This window comes from Oncorhynchus masou, chromosome 1 (genome assembly GCF_036934945.1).
Source record: "Oncorhynchus masou masou isolate Uvic2021 chromosome 1, UVic_Omas_1.1, whole genome shotgun sequence".
Taxonomy (NCBI): domain Eukaryota; kingdom Metazoa; phylum Chordata; class Actinopteri; order Salmoniformes; family Salmonidae; genus Oncorhynchus; species Oncorhynchus masou.
The window spans coordinates 7,525,623-7,546,544 of record NC_088212.1 but is presented as its reverse complement, the minus strand read 5'-3'; the positions used below and the strand labels follow the sequence as shown (position 1 = coordinate 7,546,544).

The 20,922-nt window shown below is 46.0% G+C and overlaps 1 protein-coding gene across 2 annotated transcripts in view; it reads right to left on the bottom strand.

Moving 5' to 3' along the window:
• Positions 1-448: 448 nt before the first annotated feature.
• LOC135511212 (AP-4 complex accessory subunit RUSC2-like) overlaps positions 449-20,922 on the bottom strand; it is a 53,222-nt gene continuing 32,748 nt past the window's right edge. Inside the window, exons 5-14 of one of the 2 annotated variants that reach the window (XM_064932869.1) lie at positions 18,434-19,141; positions 16,033-16,257; positions 15,598-15,762; positions 8,097-8,173; positions 6,405-6,579; positions 5,687-5,792; positions 5,498-5,544; positions 4,200-5,364; positions 3,931-4,107; positions 449-3,640 (exon numbers count right to left, since the gene is read on the bottom strand). In XM_064932869.1, coding sequence (XP_064788941.1) covers positions 3,430-3,640; positions 3,931-4,107; positions 4,200-5,364; positions 5,498-5,544; positions 5,687-5,792; positions 6,405-6,579; positions 8,097-8,173; positions 15,598-15,762; positions 16,033-16,257; positions 18,434-19,141 — 3,056 coding nt within the window. In that variant the 3' untranslated portion in view covers positions 449-3,429. The remainder of the gene's footprint in view (positions 3,641-3,930; positions 4,108-4,199; positions 5,365-5,497; positions 5,545-5,686; positions 5,793-6,404; positions 6,580-8,096; positions 8,174-15,597; positions 15,763-16,032; positions 16,258-18,433; positions 19,142-20,922) is intronic. The other variant, XM_064932887.1, reaches the window with a different exon arrangement.

Below are 20,922 nucleotides of genomic sequence, written 5' to 3'. Positions count from 1 at the left end.
GAACATTCAAACATTGACAGTGTATGTGTGCCATTCAGAGGGTGAATGGGCAAGACAAAAGATTTAAGTGCCTTTAAACAGAGTACGGTAGTAGGTACCAGGCCGCACCGATTTGAGTGTGTCAAGAACTGTAACGCTGCTGGGTTTTTCACGCTCAACAGTTTCCCATGTGTATCAAGAATGATCCACCATCCAAAGAACATCCAGACAACCTGACACAACTGTGGGAATCATTGGAGTCAACATGGGCCAGCATCCCTGTGGAACACTTTCAACTCCTTGTCGAGTCCATGCCCCGACAAATTGAGGCTATCCTGAGGTCAAAAGGGGTTGCAACTCAATACTAGGAATGTGTTCCAAATATTTTGTACATATCCATACCTCATATCTGTTTCTATCTTTAAAAAAAATTGAAGAAATTAAATATATTTACAATTCAGAGCTAACAAAATATTTAAATTATTTATGCAGAATCCAAAGGAATTGACAAAAATTAAACAAAATTAAACTGTACAACAAAAGAGAATAACGGAAGAACTAAATACATTTCAACAAATTATTTTGAATAGAAATAATAGTACAGTTTCATTAACAAGCTAAATTAACTATCGGTCTGATTGAATCGAGGCCTAACTCTTGTCCAGTGTGAATTCGTCCTTGCAATTTTTCTGTTTCGCTAACCCATATATTTTTTTTAAAAGTTACATTACATAATTTCATTGTAGATAATTTTGGCTCTAACAAACCCTAATCTAGGGCCTAATCCACAAGGTTTTGACAACATATAGGGTTTTAACGTAATCCCTAACGTTTTGCCAGCTCTAGTTTCCTGGCTCAATCTGAACCTAAGGCCACTCCTGCCACCAAGAAATGTGTTGGGGTTTATTTTAAGAGTCCCACCCTAAAAAATAGCCATATACTTTTTTCTCTATTACCAGAGAAAATATATACTCTTTTTCCGACTGAAACCCAGGGAAAGACACCTGAAACCCCACCTCTTCAAGGAATACCTAGGATAGGATAAGTAATCCTTCTCACCCCCCCCTAAATGATTTAGATGCACTATTGTAAAGTGGCTGTTCCACTGGATGTCAGAAGGTGAATTCACCAATTTGTAAGTCGCTCTGGATAAGAGCGTCTGCTAAATGACTTAAATGTAAATGTAATGTAAATGAAAGTGGCTGGTTGGACGCACCGTCACATATATAAGAATCATGTCGGGACCACAGGAATAGTCAGGCGCTAGATACCTCCAACACAGCAGCTCTCTCTGTGGTTCTTTCTCAAGGACTTTAAAGGCATACACAAGAAAAAATGACTCTCTTTCTCTTTACATACTACCAATCAGAATAATTTGAAGCATTTTTAAAAACGTTTAAACATACTTTTTCTCTTTAGTAGACCCATTTTTACAATAGGGAGGTTCGGGTGGGGTTGGGGTGGCCATGGTGATTATACAGCCTTTCCAAACAACACATTCCGTTAAGAACACCGAAACACCTAAACACACCTCCAAAGTCATACGTTGTTTTCATTGGACATTTTCATTGGACATCCCTTCTTTATCCACCTCTACTGCCTTTCCATTCACACGGTTTTTGCCTCAACAATGATACATGACATCGTCATTAGTCAATAAATAAACGTGTGTAAGTATATGCATTTACAGTAAGTTTGGATAGATATATAGACAGAGTTCAAAGCTTATTGAATCACTTGGTTTTGTCTGTAATCGTGGTACTGCAGCTCCTCCTAAAGCTGTGCAGTTGTATTGGTTAAGGGGTAGAGAGGCGGGGTAGGTGGGAGGAGCTAGGGTTTTGGGGTCAGAACAGGGGTGAAGACACTGTAAAAAGACACAAAACGTTGTCCGTCTGTTGCTAGGTTACATGCACTTGGCCCGGCTCTGCCCTTTTCTTTCCAGACAATTGCAGTGATAGGTCAGTTCGTCCCATCCATCAAAACAACAGGATGTGAAGGGAGGAGCCAGAGGATGTTAGTGGGCTTGTCCAATCAGAGTCAGGTTTGACAGTCCATCGTTGGTAATCATTGGTGGTGCCACGTCCTGACAGATTGCTGTGGTTAGCCGATATGTAAAATACGTATCCAAGCTTTGTAAGATCTGGCATGCGTCAGCAACGCCTGGGCAGAGGAACGCACCCATAGCGTTAACAAGATGATGAAAATCAGGAATCTGGAGATTGAAGAAGCAAGTTTAAACCGGTTGTCCATTTGTAATGAAGAAGCGAGTTAAAAAACGGTTGTCCATTTGTAATGAAGAAGCGAGTTAAAAAACGGTTGTCCATTTGTAATGAAGAAGTGAGTTTAAACCGGTTGTCCATCTGTAATGAAGAAGCAAGGTTAAACCAGTTGTCCATTTGTAATGAAGAAGCGAGTTTAAACCGGTTGTCCATTTGTAATGAAGAAGCGAGTTTAAACCGGTTGTCCATTTGTATTTACTCCACACAGAGATGTGGGGATTGTCGACAGCTGTATCACACACACTAAGAAAGCTTTTATTTTCTGTTTTATAACAAAACTACTTTTCCTACTTACGTCCTACTACAAAGCAGGGGATCTCTGGGTGAATGAACCTCAGAGAAAAGCATGTTGGCGTGGATCCATTGGATGACAAGTCCTTTAACCAGTCTCTGAAATGTTCCATTAACAATTAGCACTGGCATTAGCACTAGCATTAGAACTAGCATTAGCACTAGCATTAGAACTAGCATTAGCACTAGCATTAGCACTAGCATTAGCACTAGCATTAGCACTAGCATTAGCGCGTTAGCATAGCATTGGCATTCAAAGAGTGGCACAGCTAGATGAATGATAGATAAGAGTATGCTCTGTAGCATGGTAAAGTAAAACACAGCTAGGGATTTATATACAGTATGTGATGGGGACAAGGCAGTCAGTAGCTAGCCTTGTCTCCTTTCTGTAAAATATCCCCAGGCAGTTTGGTGCGTGTGTGTAAGTTTAGTGGACATGCATACATAGGGAAGTATAGCGTATTTGTGGCTGCATGCTTGCATGTGCATATATGTACATTAATGCATGTTTACGTCTGTGTCTGTGTGTGTGAGTGTGTGAGTGTTTCATACGCCTCTCCATAGTACAATAATTACACTTTAAACCAGTCATATCAAGGTCTCTTCTCCATGAGTATCCCATCGTCTTGTGCTGTAGTATGCTGTATATCCATTTTTGGCCCTCTGAATCCTTTTCCCCTATCTACCTTCCACCCTCATCCTCTACTGTGGCCTCTGGGCACTGGGTTCAGTCTAGGGTTGCAAAGTCCCAGCAGCTTTCCCGAAATCCCTAGGTTGGAGGATATACAGATGTCCTACTTATTCCCTCCTGATTCCAGGAATCTCCCAACCAGGATTTCTGGAAAACCTGAACTTTGGAACCCTAGTTGAGTCGGTCAGGTCAGAGTGGCCCCTGAGGCTCTTGTGGAGCCTGGCTGTCCTCCAGACCCCTCAGGGTAACGTAGATGAAAGGCACCAGGCCCTGCTGGGCCCCCAGGGAGCAGAGGAGCCAGTCGGAGTCAGCCCGGCTCAGGACAGTCAGTACGTCCCCTTGATGGAAACTCAGCTGGTCAGGCTCTGTGGCTATGTGGTGGCACAGGGCACGTACCTCACTGGGGGGTGGGGTGGGGAAGAGAGAGAGCAAGAGAGAGAAAGAGAGAAAGAAGGACAAAAACATATTATTGCTTGTATCCTGTATTTTTTAATTGTCCATGTTTCTGTTTTTAGTGTAATTTCATGATGTTGCTGTGTTTTTAGTCTATTGTATTGCTGTGTTTTTAGTCTATTGTATTGCTGTGTTTTTAGTCTATTGTATTGCTGTGTTTTTATCCTTTAAGTCTGATAAAAAAATCAAGAAGATAATCAGATATGTTGTATTTCGTACAGCTTTGGTTTATCTTACCACAGCTGTTTGGTTTGGGTCCCCTGTGGTGGCTGAGGAGGTGGAGAGGGTTGGTTCAGAGTGGGAGGGGCCGGAGGAGCTGAAGGCTCCACCCTCTTCACTGTCCCCACCCCCACCGTCTGGGCTAAGAGGTCCAGCACGGACATGTCCAGACCTGTCAGCCATCCAGACGGCAGCCTGCGAGGGACAAACAGAACAAAGAGAAATATATTACAAAGAGTTAACTCATTTATTACCGTAGCACCTGTACATCACTTCACTTCAGTCACCTGCTCCTCTTGCTTTTGGATGGTCTCTGCTCTGCTCCATCTGGCCTGGAGGGGGGTCCACCACCACCCATGCTGGACCCAAACAGTCTGACCCAGCGCATGCTCTGGCCCTGGGAGGGGTCTTCAGTCTGGGCTGCTGGCTGGGTCGCTGTGGCCCTTGCGGATCCTGGATCCTTCTCTTTCTGCTTGTCCTGGGTGAGCACTGACTCTGGGGGACTCCCCATCCAGGATGGTCTTCCTCTTCCCCTGGACCCTGTCCACTCACCACTGGAGCTGCTCTTCTTGCTTCTCTCCCTAAGAACCTCCTCTTCCTGGATAGACTCTGCCCCTTCCACAACACCCTTCCTGGGGAGTGGGTGCTGACTCTGGCTCCGCCTCTCTGCAGACTTCTTCCTCTTCTCACTCTTAACGAACTTCGACCCACCCTGAGCTGATTGATCGATGTAGACCTGGGAACTCTGCATGAGCTGGTACCACCAGCCCGCCTGGCGATCACGCTCCTGCTGCTGACGACCCTCCTGCGCCCAATCCCTCTCTATCCCCTTCCTCCTCTCTTCCTTCTCTCCCTCATCCTCATGGCTTACTCCTCCCACCCCCCTCACTCTCTTTCCTGTGCCCTTCCCCCTCCCGCTCTCTCTCCACAGGTTTGCAAATCCTGTCCCTACTTCGGTTGTCATTGACTGTGCTTCTACAAGCCCCGCCCCTAAACTAGCAATCCCCACCCCCTCTCTCCTCGACCCCATCCTCTGCATCATCCCCTCTCTCCTCCCTCTCTCTCCAACCCCTTCCATCCTAGGCCACGTCCCCTCTCGTCTCAGCCCCAACCTTTCTCTGTTCCCCACCCCGCCTCCTTCCTTTTTAACCTCCGCCCCTTCTCTCATAGACTCTGCTCTCCGTGACTCCGTGCTCCACCCCCTCATGAGCTGGAAGGTGGAGCATGCTGATTGGTCCAGGCCCTGGCCAGCGGAGGCGGAGCAGAGCTGTTCCTTGCTTCTCAGGTGTTCCTGGTTCCTCTGGACCAATCGCGGCTCAAAGAGCAGATCCAGATCAAAGGGCAACAGAGACAGAGGCTGGAGGAGGAGGAGGAGCTCCTCCAAGAGAGGCTGGCACGGCCCCTGGGACAACGGCAGGAAACCCCACGGGTGGTAGTGAGCCGCTACGATGTCTGGGGGGGGACAGGCAGAAGAAGAAGAAGAAGAAGATGTTAGACTATCGGAAGCACACAATACCAAACCTGGGTGTAAAAAAGTACTGATATCTTTCAATGACTTTAGCGAGGTGTGCTTGATTTGTCTCACCTTCATGAGTGTAGAGATGATTGAACCAAAATTCCAAAGATCGCAAGCTGAAACAGAGAGAAACAAAAAAGAGAGAGTCGTTAACTTGACTCTTTCACTTGTACATGCTGGCAACAATAAACATATCTGTTTGATGGTGACGAGACACCAGTAAACAGTTGTAGTATAGAGCACATAGAGGGTACTCACTTCAGCAGTCCAAAGATGAATGAGTCGAGTCTCATGCTGTGGCTGGTGAGCTCTGAGTACTGGGACACCTTGGAGAACAGGCTGTGGACAACACAGGTGGATGGGCCTGATGTAGGTATCACGGGGGCGGGAGTGGGGATTGATATATATATATACATAAAAGAGAGAGATGGAGAGAGAGACAGAGAGATGGAGAGAGAGCGAGAGAGAGATGGAGAGAGAGAGAGATGGATAGAGAGAGATGGAGAGAGAGATGGATAGAGAGAGAGAGATGGATAGAGAGAGAGAGATGGAGAGAGAGGGAGATGGAGAGAGAGAGACAGAGAGATGGAGAGAGAGCGAGAGAGAGTTGGAGAGAGAGAGAGAGAGAGAGATGGCGAGAGAGATGGAGAGAGGTCAGAATTACAACACCTAGGAGACCCCTGCTCCATTTGAAAATACTCATTCATCTGTTCATTCACACATAAACGTTATTGAATCATCTTCATAGTCATCATCATCATTATTAATACCATCTTCCTCACCACTCCACCTGCTCCATCCCCTCCTCCTCCTGCCTTCTCCTCCTCCTCCACTTTCCAGACATACCTAGTTGTGTGGAGGCCTCTACCAGGTTTCAGGGCTTATGGCCTAATCATCATCATTACCTAGTTTTGTGGAGGCCTCTACCAGGCTTCAGGGCTTATGGCCTAATCATCATCATCACTATCATCATTACCTAGTTGTGTGGAGGCCTCTACCAGGTTCCAGGGCTGGTTGCGTCTCTGTCCGATGATCAGGTCCAGGACGTAGGCCTTCAGCCCATCCCCCAGCACCTCCCTTAGAGCCGGACACAGGTACTTCAGGATCAGGTGGCCCACGTTGGGACTCACCCAACTGTTACCCAGCTTCGCCTAGAGGACGGGGGAGGGTGTGGGGGGGGGGTAGAGGGAGAGAGTGTGAACAGGATGTGGAAGGAAGGAGAGAGAGAGGAAGTGGTGGAAGGGGAGGAAAGAAAAAAGGAAAGGTTAGACAGATCGATAGAGAGAAAAGGGGAGAGAAAAGGAGAGAGAAATAGAGAGAGAAAGGGGGAGAGAAATAAAGAGAAAGGGGGAGAGAAATAGAGAGAGAAAGGGGGAGAGAAATAAAGAAAGGGGGAGAGAAAGAGAGAGAGAAATAGAGAGAGAAAGGGAGAGAGAAATAGAGAGAAAAAGGGAGAGAAATAGAGAGAGAAAGGGGGAGAGAAATAGAGAGAAAGGGGGAGAGAAATAGAGAGAAAGGGGGAGAAATAAAGAGAAAGGGGGAGAGAAATAGAGAGAAAGGGGGAGAGAAATAGAGAGAGAAAGGGGAGAGAAATAGAGAGAAAGGGGGAGAGAAATAGAGAGAAAGGGGGAGAAATAAAGAGAAAGGGGGAGAAATAAAGAGAAAGGGGGAGAGAAATAGAGAGAGAAAGGGGGAGAGAAATAGAGAGAGAAAGGGGGGAGAAAGGGGGAGAGAAATAGAGAGAAAGGGGGAGAGAAATAGAGAGAAAAAGGGGAGAGAAATAGAGAGAGATAAATAGAGAGAGAAAGGGGGAGAGAAATAGAGAGAGAAAGCGGGAGAGAAATAGAGAGAAAGGGGGAGAGAAATAGAGAGAAAGGGGGAGAGAAATAGAGAGAAAGGGGGAGAGAAATAGAGAGAAAGGGAGAGAGAAAGGGGGAGAGAAATAGAGAGAGAAAGGGGGAGAGAAATAGAGAGAGAAAGGGGGAGAGAAATAGAGAGAGAAAGGGGGAGAGAAAGGGGAGAGAAATAGAGAAAGGGGGAGAGAAATAGAGAGGGAAAGGGGGAGAGAAAGAGAGAAAGGGGAGAGCAAGGGGGAGAGAAATAGAGAGAGAGAAATAGAGAGAGAAAGGGGGAGAGAAATAGAGAGAGAAAGGGGGAGAGAAAGGGGGAGAGAAATAGAGAGAGAAATAGAGAGAGAAAGGGGTAGATAAATAGAGAGAGAAATGGGGAGAGAAATAGAGAGAGAAAGGGGAGAGAAATAGAGAGAAAGGGGGAGAGAAAGGGGAGATAAATACAGAGAGAAAGGGGGAGAGAAATAGAGAGAGAAAGGGGGAGAGAAAGGGGGAGAGAAATAGAGAGAGAAAGGGGGAGAGAAATAGAGAGAGAAAGGAGGAGAGAAAGGGGGAGAGAAATAGAGAGAGAGAAATAGAGAGAGAAAGGGGGAGAGAAATAGAGAGAGAAAGGGGGAGAGAAATAGAGAGAGAAAGGGGGAGAGAAATAGAGAGAGAAAGGGGGAGAGAGAAAAGGAGAAATTATGATTAGGAAAAATAGACATTCTAATGTTGCAAAATCAGAACAGTCCCCAACAAGAGAAGTAAACTCACAGAATGCAATATACCTGAACTATATAGTTGTCTTTAGGGGTAAATCACCCAGTAGAACACTATACCTTAACATCAGGGTCCCGACTGGTGCCAAAATGAGCCACGATTAAATCTACCGCTGTATTGATGGCTTTGACTAAACCTGAGAGAGAGAAATAAAGGGAGAGAGAGGGAGAGACAGCAAGAGAAGAGGTAGTCGATTACAAGAGGCACTTCACAGCAGTAAGTATAGTCTAATACAGACTGCAGTCACACTCTTTTATGTTATGGTCATCACTCGTTTCTCCTTTCCACAATGAGAATGAGTTAGTTCCCAATGGACAACCTAAAGCAGAAAATGTTGATTTTGCAAGGCTTGAAAGTAGATATACATGTCTTCATTATTGACAAAGCTGTTGTGAAGATGAGGAGGGCCTTGGAACAGTGGGTCAACTGCCTTGTTCAGGGAAAGAACAACATATTTTTTTTACCTTGTCAGCTCGGGGATTCGATCTAGCAACCTTTCGGTTACCGATCCAAAGCTCTAACCACTAAGCTACCTGCCGTTCTTGATCACTGTATTATGGTCAAGTGCAGTAAAGAATGATAGAGCAAAGCAACATGCTCAAAAACAAAAGTTATAGAATATATATATAGAATATTTTGTGCAGATCATTGACAAAAAACGAAAATTGTAACAACAACAAAATTGTAACAACAACAAAATGAGAAAAAATTAGAAAAAGTCAAGGGGTGTGAATACTATTCTGCAGGCACTGTATCTTTATAATATTTTGTGGATACTGGTTTAGGAGTTCAGAGTCACTAGTGGGAGTTAGTGGGGTCTAGTGGAAGGACCAAGATCAAAGACCTAGTGACACTCATAGAGAGATTACAGGGAGAGAAAAGACAGATCAAGAGAGAGAGGTTGTGAGAGAGAGAGGTAGTGAGAGAGAGAGAGGTATTGAGAGAGAGAGAGGGGGAGATAGTGAGGTGCTCTTCCATGCCGTCCCAAGGAGGGGTGCGTCGAGTCACTGACGTGATCTTCCTGTCTGGGTTGGCGCCCCCCCTTGGGTTGTGCTGTGGCAGAGATCTTTGTGGGCTATTTATTTATTTTTATTTATCCATTATTTTACCAGGTAAGTTGACTGAGAACACGTTCTCATTTGCAGCAACGACCTGGGGAATAATTACAGGGGAGAGGAGGGACGTGAATGAGCCAATTTTAAACTGGGGATTATTAGGTGACCGTGATGGTTTGAGGGTGAGATTGGGAATTTAGCCAGGACACAGGGGTTAACACCCCTACTCTTATGATAAGTGCCATGGGATCTTTAATGACCTCAGAGAGTCAGGACACCCATTTAACGTCCCATCCAAAAGACAGCACCCTACACAGGGCAATGTCCCCAATCACTGCCCTGGGGTATTGGGATATTTTTTAGCCCACAGGAAAGAGTGCCTCCTACTGGGCCTCCAACACCACCTGGTCTCCCATCCAGGGACTGACCAGGACCAACCCTGCTTAGCTTCAGAAGCAAGCCAGCAGTGGTATGCAGGGTGGCTATACTCAGCCCTGTCTCAGAATGGTAAGTTGGTGGTTGAAGATATCCCTCTAGCATTGTGGGGGACCTCATACCCAGACCACAACCCAACAGACCCCACCCCCTCCTAACAGGCTCCCCTGACATCCCCCACACATCCACTGAAGACACACAAAAGCCAGAGATTGTGCTCCTCATTGACTCAAATGGCAAATACATTCAAGATGATTAACTTTTTCCCCAAACACAAAGTGGCTAAGCTCTGGTGCACAAACACTGGGCTTGGAGCTGTTGTCAGAGGACATACCAGGGTCCCCCAGACACTTCATAACTCACACGAGCATAAATGACCTGAACGCCCAGCAGGAAAGTGTGGCAAGAGCACTCAAGGGAGTGATTGAAAAAGGTTCTTCCACTTTTTCCAACGCACAAGTGGTTATCTGCTACCACGAGAATACTTTCCCCCTGCCACCATACAGTAGATGATTGCAACCATTTTACGAGACTGTGCCTCAAAACCTAATGTCTACCGGGCCCACCACTCCACCCTGGACTTGAACAGCCTTTATGACCAGGTCCACCTCTACAAGGAAGCTTTTGCCAGGACCCTGAAGGACGTCACCCTCAACCGTAGCCTCAGGACCTCACACAGGAGCAACAAAGCAACGGACACCCCGCCCAGACCAGAGAGACACCCTCCCAGACCTGCAAGACCCCCTCCTGAAGGACCTGCACCAAGAGAACCCACACCAAGTGGACCTACAGACCCCAGACACCAGCATCACCAGCCACACCCCAACCAGCTCAGACCACCCCAAGCAAACACTGGCCACACCCTTTATAGGCCCCCCCCATATTAGACCTAAGCCCCTTCTGCCCACCCCATGACCCCCGCCCCTGTGGCAAGGACCTTAACATGACAGCAGGACATGCCCAGGCTGTGAGCAGAGCAACAGGCCCAATCCCCACTATTACACCCACCCCACTATTACACCCCCCCAAGCACCATCCTGCGACCTAAGAGGTATGCATCAGAGGCTCAACATGCTCTGCTCACACCTACTCTGACAGTCCGGGGCCGAAACCACACAGAAACAACACTAGACACTATGGAACACAAAGCTTTTACTTTCTCATCCTGGAATATACAAGGTCGGAGGTCATCTGCCTTTAACCTAATGAGCAGCAACCCAGACTTCATCAAAGAAATTGGAAATACAGACATTGTCATCCTACAAGAAACCTGATATAGAGGAGACAGAGAGCTGGTTACAAAGAGCTGGTTACAGAGAGCTGGTTACAGAGAGCTGGTTACAGAGAGCTGGTTACAGAGAGCTGGTAGTCCCATCCACCAAACTCCCAGGTGGGAAACAGGAAAGAGACTCAGGGGGTATGCTAATATGGTATAGAGCAGACCTAACCCATTCTATTAAATAATTTAAAACAGGAACATTTTACATCTGGCTAGAAATTAATAAGGAAATTATCTTAACAGAGAAACATGTCCTCCTGTGTGCTACCTATATCCCCCCACTAGAATACCCATACTGATGACAGCTTCTCCATCCTGGAGGGGAAATCAATCATTTCCAGGCCCAGGGACATGTACTAGTCTGTGGCCACCTAAATGCCAGAGCCGGACAAGAACCTGACACCCTCAGCACACAGGAGGACAAACACCTGCCTGCAGGTGACAGCATTCCCTCCCACAGGTGCCCCCTAGGCACAACTATGACAGCATAACACTAGAATTCCCATACTTTAAAGATGACAGCTTCTCCATCCTGGAGGGGGAAATCAACATTGTCATCAAAGCCAAAGGAACAGTAAATATTTAGAAATGCTATAGATGGAAGGAATGTATGGAAAGACACCAAAAAATAATTAGGCAACAACAAATTCAATCCCTTCTAGACAATTTCCTGGACAAAATGTTTCACTGTTATAGTGAAGGTACAAACTTAACAGTAGAAAACCTAAACAGTATATTTAACCACTCAGCTTCCCTATCAAATCTAAAAACGTCAAGCAGACAACCTAAGAAAATTACCAACAATGACAAATGGTTTGATGAAGAATGCAAAAACCTAAGAAAGAAATTGAGAAACCTGTCCAACCAAAAACACTATTAAAGACGACCAGAACACACTCTATCCTCCAATTACATTGAATGAACTACAGGTCAAAATGCAAACACTCCAACCCCAAAAGGCCTGTGGAGTTGATGGTATCCTAAATTAAATTGTAAAATATACAGACCACAAACTCCGTAGCTCTGGCATCTTCCTCAATATTTGGAACCAAGGAGTGATCACTCCAATCCACAAAAAGTAGAGACAAATTTGACCCCAATAACTACCGTGGGATATGCATCAACAGCAACCTTGGGAAAATCCTCTGCATTATCATTAACAGCAGACTCATACATTTCCTCAGCAAAAACAATGTACTCAGCAAATGTCAAATTGGCTTTTTACCAAATTACCGTACAACAGACCATGTATTCACCCTGCACACCCTAATTGACAAACAAACAAACCAAAACAAAGGCAAAGTCTTCTCATTCTTTGTTGATTTCCAAAAAGCCTTCGACTCAATTTGTCATGAGGGTCTGCTATACAAACTGATGGAAAGTGGTGTTGGGGGTAAAACATACGACATCATAAAATCCATGTACACAAACAACAAGTGTGGGGTTAAAATTGACCAAAAAAACCACACGTCTTTTTACAGGGCCTGGGGGAGAGAAAGGGATGCAGCTTAAGCCCCACCCTCTTTAACATATATATCAATGAATTGGTGAGGGCACGAGAACAGTCTGCAGCACCCGGCCTCACCCTACTAGAATTTGAAGTCAAATGTCTACTGTTGACTGATGATCTGGTGCCTCAGTACTCAACCAAGGAGGGCCTACAGCAGCACCTAGATATTCTGCACAGATTCTGCCAGACCTGGGCCCTGACAGACCTGGGCCCTGACAGACCTGGGCCCTAACAGACCTGGGCCCTGACAGACCTGGGCCCTGACAGACCTGGGCCCTGCCAGACCTGGGCCCTGACAGACCTGGGCCCTGCCAGACCTGGGCCCTGACAGACCTGGGCCCTGACAGACCTGGGCCCTGACAGACCTGGGCCCTAACAGACCTGGGCCCTGACAGACCTGGGCCCTAACAGACCTGGGCCCTGACAGACCTGGGCCCTAACAGACCTGGGCCCTGACAGACCTGGGCCCTGACAGACCTGGGCCCTGACATTAAATCTCAGTAAGACAAAGATAATGCTGTTCCAAAAAAGGTCCAGTTGCCAGGCCCCGAACCCAAATTCCACCTAGACACTGTTGCCCTAGAGCACACAAAAAACGATACATACCTCGGCCTAAACATCAGCGCCACAGGTGACTTCCACAAAGGTGTGGACGATCAAAAGGAACATCAAATTTGACATACCAATTAGAATCTGGCAAAAAATTCTTGAATCTGAACTGAATCTTAAACATTTATTGTTGTGAGGTTTGGGGTCCGCTTACCAACCAAGAATTCACAAAATGGAACAAACACCAAAAAGATCCTCAGTGTACAAAGTAAAACACCAAATAACGCATGCAGAGCAGAGTTAGGCCGATACCCTCTAATGATCAAAATCCAGAAAAGATACGTTAAATTGTACAACCACCTAAAAGGAAGTGATTCCCAAACCTTCCATAACAAAGCCATCAGCTACAGAGAGATGAAACTGGAGAAGAGTCCCCTAAGCAAGCTGGTCCTGGGGCTCTGTTCACAAACACACCCTACAGAGCCATCACCTACAGAGAGATGAACCTGGAGAAGAGTCTCCTAAGCAAGCTGGTCCTGGGGCTCTGTTCACAAACACACCCCACAGAGCCATCACCTACAGAGAGATGAACCTGGAGAAGAGTCTCCTAAGCAAGCTGGTCCTGGGGCTCTGTTCACAAACACAAACACACCCCACAGAGCCATCACCTACAGAGAGATGAACCTGGAGAAGAGTCTCCTAAGCAAGCTGGTCCTGGGGCTCTGTTCACAAACACAAACACACCCCACAGAGCCATCACCTACAGAGAGATGAACCTGGAGAAGAGTCCCCTAAGCAAGCTGGTCCTGGGGCTCTGTTCACAAACACAAACACACCCCACAGAGCCCCAGGACAGCAGCACAATTAGACCCAACCAAAATCATGAGTAAACAACAAGATAATTACATGACACATTGGAAAGAATTGACAAAAATACAGAGCAAACTAGAATGCTATTTGGCCCTACACAGAGAGTACACAGCGGCAGAATACCTGACCACTGTGACTGACCCAAAATTAAGGAAATCTTTGACTGCAGGCAGACCTGGCTGTCAAGAGAAGACAGGCTTCCCATGCCAATAAACCCCCTTTAATTGAAATTGATAGAAAGAGGGAGCCAGGGAGAGATAAAGACTGCACTTAACATACTGCTGTGTTCAGTACCACAGTAAAGGAAAGTAAATATATGCTATTATATCCTGATGTCACAAGCACAAACATACAGTGCCTTCGGAAAGTATTCAGACCCCTTGACATTTTCCACATTTTGGTACGTTACAGCCTTATTTTAAAACATATTACATTTTTTCCCCTCAATATACAGTACACACAATACCCCATAATGACAAAGCAAAAACAGTTATAATTTTTTACATTTTTTTATATAAAATTAAAAAAAAAATCAAATATCACATTAATATTCAGACCCTTTACTCAGTACTTTGTTGAAGCACCTTTGGCAGTGATTACAGCCTCCAGTCTTCTTGGGTATGGCGCTACAAGCTTGGCACACCTGTACTTGGGCAGTTTCTCCCATTCTTCTCTGCAGAGCCTCTCAAATTCTGTCAGGTTGAATGGGGAGCGTTGCTGCACAGATATTTTCAGGTCTCTCCAGTGATGTTCAATCAGGTTCAAGTCCGGGCTCTGGCAGGGCCACTCAAGGACATTCAGAGAATTGTCCTGAAGTCACTCCTACTCCTGCATTGTGTTGGCTGTGTGCTTCGGGTCGTTATCCTGTTGGAAGGTGAAACAACACACCAGTCTGAGGTCCTGAGTGCTCTGGAGCAGGTTTTCATCAAGGATCTCTCTGTACTTTGCTCTGTTCATCTTTACCTTGATCCTGACTAGTCTCCCAGTCCCAGTCCCTGCCGCTGAAAAACATCCCCACAGCATGATGCTGCCACCACAATGCTTCACCATCGGGATGGTGCCAGACGTGACGCTTGGCATACAGGCCAAAGTGTTCAATCTTGGTTTCATCAGACCAGAGAATCTTGTTTCTCATGGTCTGAGAGTCTTTAGGTGCCTTTTAGTAAACTCCAAGCAGGCTGTCATGTGCCTTTTACTGAGGAGTAGCTTCCATCTGGTCATTCTACCATAAAAGCCTGCTTGGTGGAGTGCTGCAGAGATAGTTGTCTTTCTGGAAGGTTCTCCCTACAGAGGAACTCCAGAGCTCTGTCATAGTGACCATTGGGTTCTTGGTGACCTCCCTGACCAAGGCCCTTCTCCCCCTATTGCTCAGTTTGGCATTTAAGAATGATGGAGGCCACTGTGTTCTTGGGGACCTTCAATGCTGCAGAAGTGTTTTTGTACCCTTCTCCAGAGCTGTGCCTCGACACAATCCTGTCTCGGAGTTCTACGGACAATTGCTGCGACTTCATGGCTTGGTTTTTGCTCTGACATGCACTGTCAACTGTGGGACCTTATATAGACAGGTGTGTGCATTTCCAAATCATGTCCAATCCATTTAATTTACCACAGTTGGACTTCAATCAAGTTGTAGAAACATCTCAAGGATGATCAATGGAAACAGGATGCACCTGAGCTCAATTTTGAGTTTCATAGTAAAGGGTCTGAATCCTTATGTAAATAAGGGTGGGCGGGGGGGGGGGGTTGACCCTTAAAAAATAAATAATCTATTTTAGAATAAAGCTGTAATGTAACAAAATGTGGAATAAGTCAAGGAGTCTGAATACTTTCCGAATGCTTTGGTTTATACGACTACATCACACCTCTCTTCTGCTGCAGGTTCACAGAGATGTGGGATTGTGAGGAAGTGGAGGACGATGACGAAGAGGAGGCGTCAGGAGAGAGACAGAACTCGTCTGGAGGACGCTCCGTCAGGGAGAAGTAGTCTGGCAGGAAGTCACTGTAGTACTGCTGCTTCACAGACTGGCCTGAGAACACATGGGAAGGATGAGAAAACCACACACACACACACAGAGAAACACACCCTACCATGCGCACACACACACACACAGAAACACACCTTACTGTGCGCACACACACAAACACACACAGAAACGCACACACACACAGAAATGCGCACACAGAAACGCACACACACACAGAAACGCACACACACACAGAAACGCACACACACACACACACACACACACACACACACACACAGCATCTAATCAGCAATGTTAGTAGTATATGTGCACCATTGAGTCGTCCCAGGGGGGCGTGGCCACTAGAGGCCGGAGGGAAGTCAAACACATTCCGTCGTGTGATTCGCTGTCCCCTGGCCACGCCCCTATGACCATTCCCATCCAGACTGCCTGATAGGGCAGGTACGCCTGATCCCCCAGAGGAACACCTCTCCACCCCCAGGGGGTTGCTACGACGATACTCCCTCCATTTCAGAGTCTGGGGAGAGAGGTGGTGTCCTGTGAGGGAGGGTGGGCGGAGGGGACGGGGGAATGGAGGGGGATGAAGAAGTGGGTGTGAAACGAGAAGGAGCCAAAAGAGGGGTGATGGTAGACAGGGAGATGAGAGAGGTTGGTTATCATGTGGAGGATTGGGGAAAGCAAGATTAAATGAGGAGAGAGAGGTCGACGAAGTGTACATGGTAGAAGGCAGAGGAAGAGGAAGGTTGAGAAAATGAGAGAGATGGGGTGAGTGTACATGGTAGAAGGCAGAGGAAGAGGAAGGTTGAGAAAATGAGAGAGATGGGGTGAGTGTACATGGTAGAAGGCAGAGGAAGATGAAGGTTGAGAAAATGAGAGAGATGGGGTGAGTGTACATGGTAGAAGGCAGAGGAAGATGAAGGTTGAGAAAATGAGAGAGATGGGGTGAGTGTACATGGTAGAAGGCAGAGGAAGAGGAAGGTTGAGAAAATGAGAGAGATGGGGTGAGTGTACATGGTAGAAGGCAGAGGAAGAGGAAGGTTGAGAAAATGAGAGAGATGATGGGGTGAGTGTACATGGTAGAAGGCAGAGGAAGAGGAAGGTTGAGAAAATGAGAGAGATGGGGTGAGTGTACATGATAGAAGGCAGAGGAAGAGGAAGGTTGAGAAAATGAGAGAGATGGGGTGAGTGTACATGATAGAAGGCAGAGGAAGAGGAAGGTTGAGAAAATGAGAGAGATGGGGTGAGTGTACATGGTAGAAGGCAGAGGAAGAGGAAGGTTGAGAAAATGAGAGAGATGGGGTGAGTGTACATGGTAGAAGGCAGAGGATAAGAATAAGAAATGATTATGGATAAGAAGAAAAAGAAAGACGAGAGTCACTTAGAGAGTGTATCTGTTAAATCACCCTGACTACAGTATATCTGTTAAATCACCATGACTACAGTATATCTGTAAAATCACCCTGACTACAGTAAAAACAGTATATCTGTTAAATCACCATGACTACAGTATCTGTTAAATCACCCTGACTACAGTATATCTGTTAAATCACCCTGACTACAGTAAAAACAGTATATCTGTTAAATCACCCTGACTACAGTATATCTGTTAAATCACCCTGACTACAGTATATCTGTTAAATCACCCTGACTACAGCAAAAACAGTATATCTGTTAAATCACCCTGACTACAGCAAAAACAGTATATCTGTTAAATCACCCGACTACAGTATATCTGTTAAATCACCCTGATTACAGTATATAACAATATATCTGTTAAATCACCATGACTACAGTATATCTGTTAAATCACCCTGATTACAGTATATAACAGTATATCTGTTAAATCACCATGACAACAGTATACAACAGTATATCTATTAAATCACCATGACTACAGTATATCTGTTAAATTACCCTGACTGCAGTATATAACAATATATCTGATAAATCACCATGACTACAGTATATCTGTTAAATCACCCTGATTACAGTATATAACAGTATATCTGTTAAATCACCATGACAACAGTATACAACAGTATATCTATTAAATCACCATGACTACAGTATATCTGTTAAATCACCATGACAACAGTATACAACAGTATATCTATTAAATCGCCCTGACTACAGTATATCTGTTAAATCACCATGACTACAGTATATCTGTTAAATTACCCTGACTGCAGTATATAACAATATATCTGATAAATCACCATGACTACAGTATATCTGTTAAATCACCCTGATTACAGTATATAACAGTATATCTGTTAAATCACCATGACTACAGTTATTCTGTTAAATCACCATGACTACAGTATATCTGTTAAATCACCATGACAACAGTATACAACAGTATATCTATTAAATCACCATGACTACAGTATATCTGTTAAATCACCATGACAACAGTATACAACAGTATATCTGTTAAATCACCATGACTACAGTTATTCTGTTAAATCACCATGACTACAGTATATCTGTTAAATCACCATGACTACAGTATGTCTGTTAAATCACCATAAGAGGTGAGTTGACTGCAAACAAATAACGTACAAGAGAAATAAAATTAGAAAAAAGACTGAAAGAAACCAGTAGAAGACATGAGGGGGACAAGACCGGCCAACCCATAATCCAACAACCTCACTGATACCACCACATCCATGACAACTCCTGACCGGACCGCACTGAAGACAGAGACACCTACCATGTTGTGTCGCGGACCCTGGTCCTCTGCTCCCCACCACAGAGTCTGACGTCTCCTCGTATCGCAGTGAAATCTCACTGTCCTGGAGCACGGCCGGCAGGACGGGGAGGGTCCCACGGTGGTAGTGCTGGTGACACTGACCCTGGACCGGAGGCAGCATGGGGGGCACCGCACCCCGCTTCACCCCCTGGGGCGGAGGTGAAGGAGTGGGAGGCAGAGGGACAGCCGCCAGCCGTGCTGGTGGTGGATGGGTGTGGTGGAGGGGCAGGAGCCCGGCCGACAGGGGGCAGGAGAGGCTGCGAGGAGTCTGGGGGCTGTGGGTGCAGGTAGAACAGGAAGTGGAGGTCAGCCCCTGGAGACGGACGGGGGAATAGCTACCCAGCGGCGAGGGCCGGACAGAGCCAGGGCCGAGCGGAGCCACCGCTGATACCATCCCACCCATCGTACCCCCACTCTGGCATCGACGTAAAGAGTCTTCCCATCGGTCGTCATCGACTCCATCAGACCCCTCTGGACCTCCAGAAGGCCCTCCACCCCGCGCCTGCATCCCAGAAACGTAGCCCGTCAGCAGGGGAAGAATGGGCTTGGGCTGGGACGGCTTGGAGAACTGGTGGTGGAAGGTGAAGGGTTGAATGGGGAGGGTGGTAGGACGCTGGTCTTTAGTGTAGCGGACAACAGCAGAGCTGCACGAAGAGCTAGAGAGACCACCTGAAAGAAAGAAAGAGACAAGGTCAGTAAAGGTTAAACCATTTCTCTTGGCACAATTCTCAACTTTAGGTCTGTCATCATAATTTACAAAGCATGTGTTATTCCCTGATAACACAGGCACTGTATCAGCCATTACACAGTCTGTATTACAAATGAATGAACATGTCGGGAAAATGAAGGTGAAGTTGAACTGATCCACAGAGACAAACACAAATTGCCCAGAAAGCTGCTAGTATCAGCAGACTGATAGTCCAGATCACATGCAGCCCAGACTGCCTTGTAACTAGAGACACAGTATACTGTGATAGGCAGACACACACACACACACACACACACCTGGAGAATACTGCGTCAGTCTGTCCGAAAGCAGAAACACCAAAGAACAGCCCTTTTTCCAGTATTCTCTTCTTTCTGTCTCTCTGTGTATCCGTGTCAGTGTGTGAGCATGTACTGTAGCGTGTCAGTGTGTGTGTGTGTGTGTGTGTGTTGTATTCCTCGATCTGTTCGCTGCGTGAGCGACGTGGGTGTGTGTGACGTCAGCAGCAACATTGCGCAAGCTGTTTATGCTCTGCCATGGAATGTCAGTCAGCCTGGATGCAGTAACACATCTCAGCCACAGAGGCAGTATTGAGTCATGAGTACTGTCCTCTGACTGGAAAAAAATCTCTCCCTCTCTTCCTCTCTCTCCCTCTCCTCCCTTCCTCTCCCTCTCCTCTCTTCCTCTCCCTCTCCTCCCTTCCTCTCCCTCTCCTCCCTTCCTCTCCCTCTCCTCCCTTCCTCTCCTATTTCATGAATGAATCGATTATCCAGCTAAGGGGTTTTTTCCAGGTCATCTCTCCCTGTAGGCATCATTCGCTTGGTTTGGTTTAGTCTACTACATGATACTAGAATTTTCCCAATAACCATCATGACGTTGCTACAACCTAGCCTACGATTTAAAGTTCACAACGTAGGTGCACAGGTAGAAATAAATTAGAGTCATCAAGGTGACAGACAGTGACACATTCAATAACACCTTGCACACACTTGCCTGCATCTAGCTGATCTAGGGTTTAATCATTAGTCCAACAGTTGCAAACGAGAGTTCCTATTGGAAATACTCAGGTATGTTTATCCTCGTTTTAATTCCGTTTAAGAAATTATTTTTTTTCAACAGAATCAACACACCTTTGATTGCACGCAAACACGGCCACAAATAACGTAAACCGCATGATCACTTGCTCGTTGGGGTGGCAGGGTAGCCTAGTGGTTAGAGCGTTGGACTAGTAACCGAAAGGTTGCAAGTTCAAACCCCCGAGCTGACAAGGTACAAATCTGTCATTCTGCCCCTGAACAGGCAGTTAACCCACTGTTCCTAGGCCATCATTAAAAATAAGAATTTGTTCTTAACTAATAAAGGTTAAATTAAATTAAGAAATAAATAATACCTTCTCCTTTCACTTGTGGACTTCAGCATACAGTACTACTGCCTGTGACTGGGGGAATAAACCTGTCCGAGGCCAAACGTCAATACCATAACCGCTACACACAGCCTACATCGTTTTCACCATATTAATGTCATGGTCAACATAGCTACTAGAACTAACCCGTTAGTTACAATCATGCAGTTTAGCAGTTACACCGGTGGGCTCCAAACCAAAAGTTTACCTTGACTTGGAAGAGTTCCAGTGTTGGATAACCATAGCCAGGTTACGAACATAGATAGCATCACTCTCTGTTTGAGCCTGGCCTTTGAATAGGCTAAACTAGCTAGCTCGCTAAGTGAAAGTGAAAAATAGATT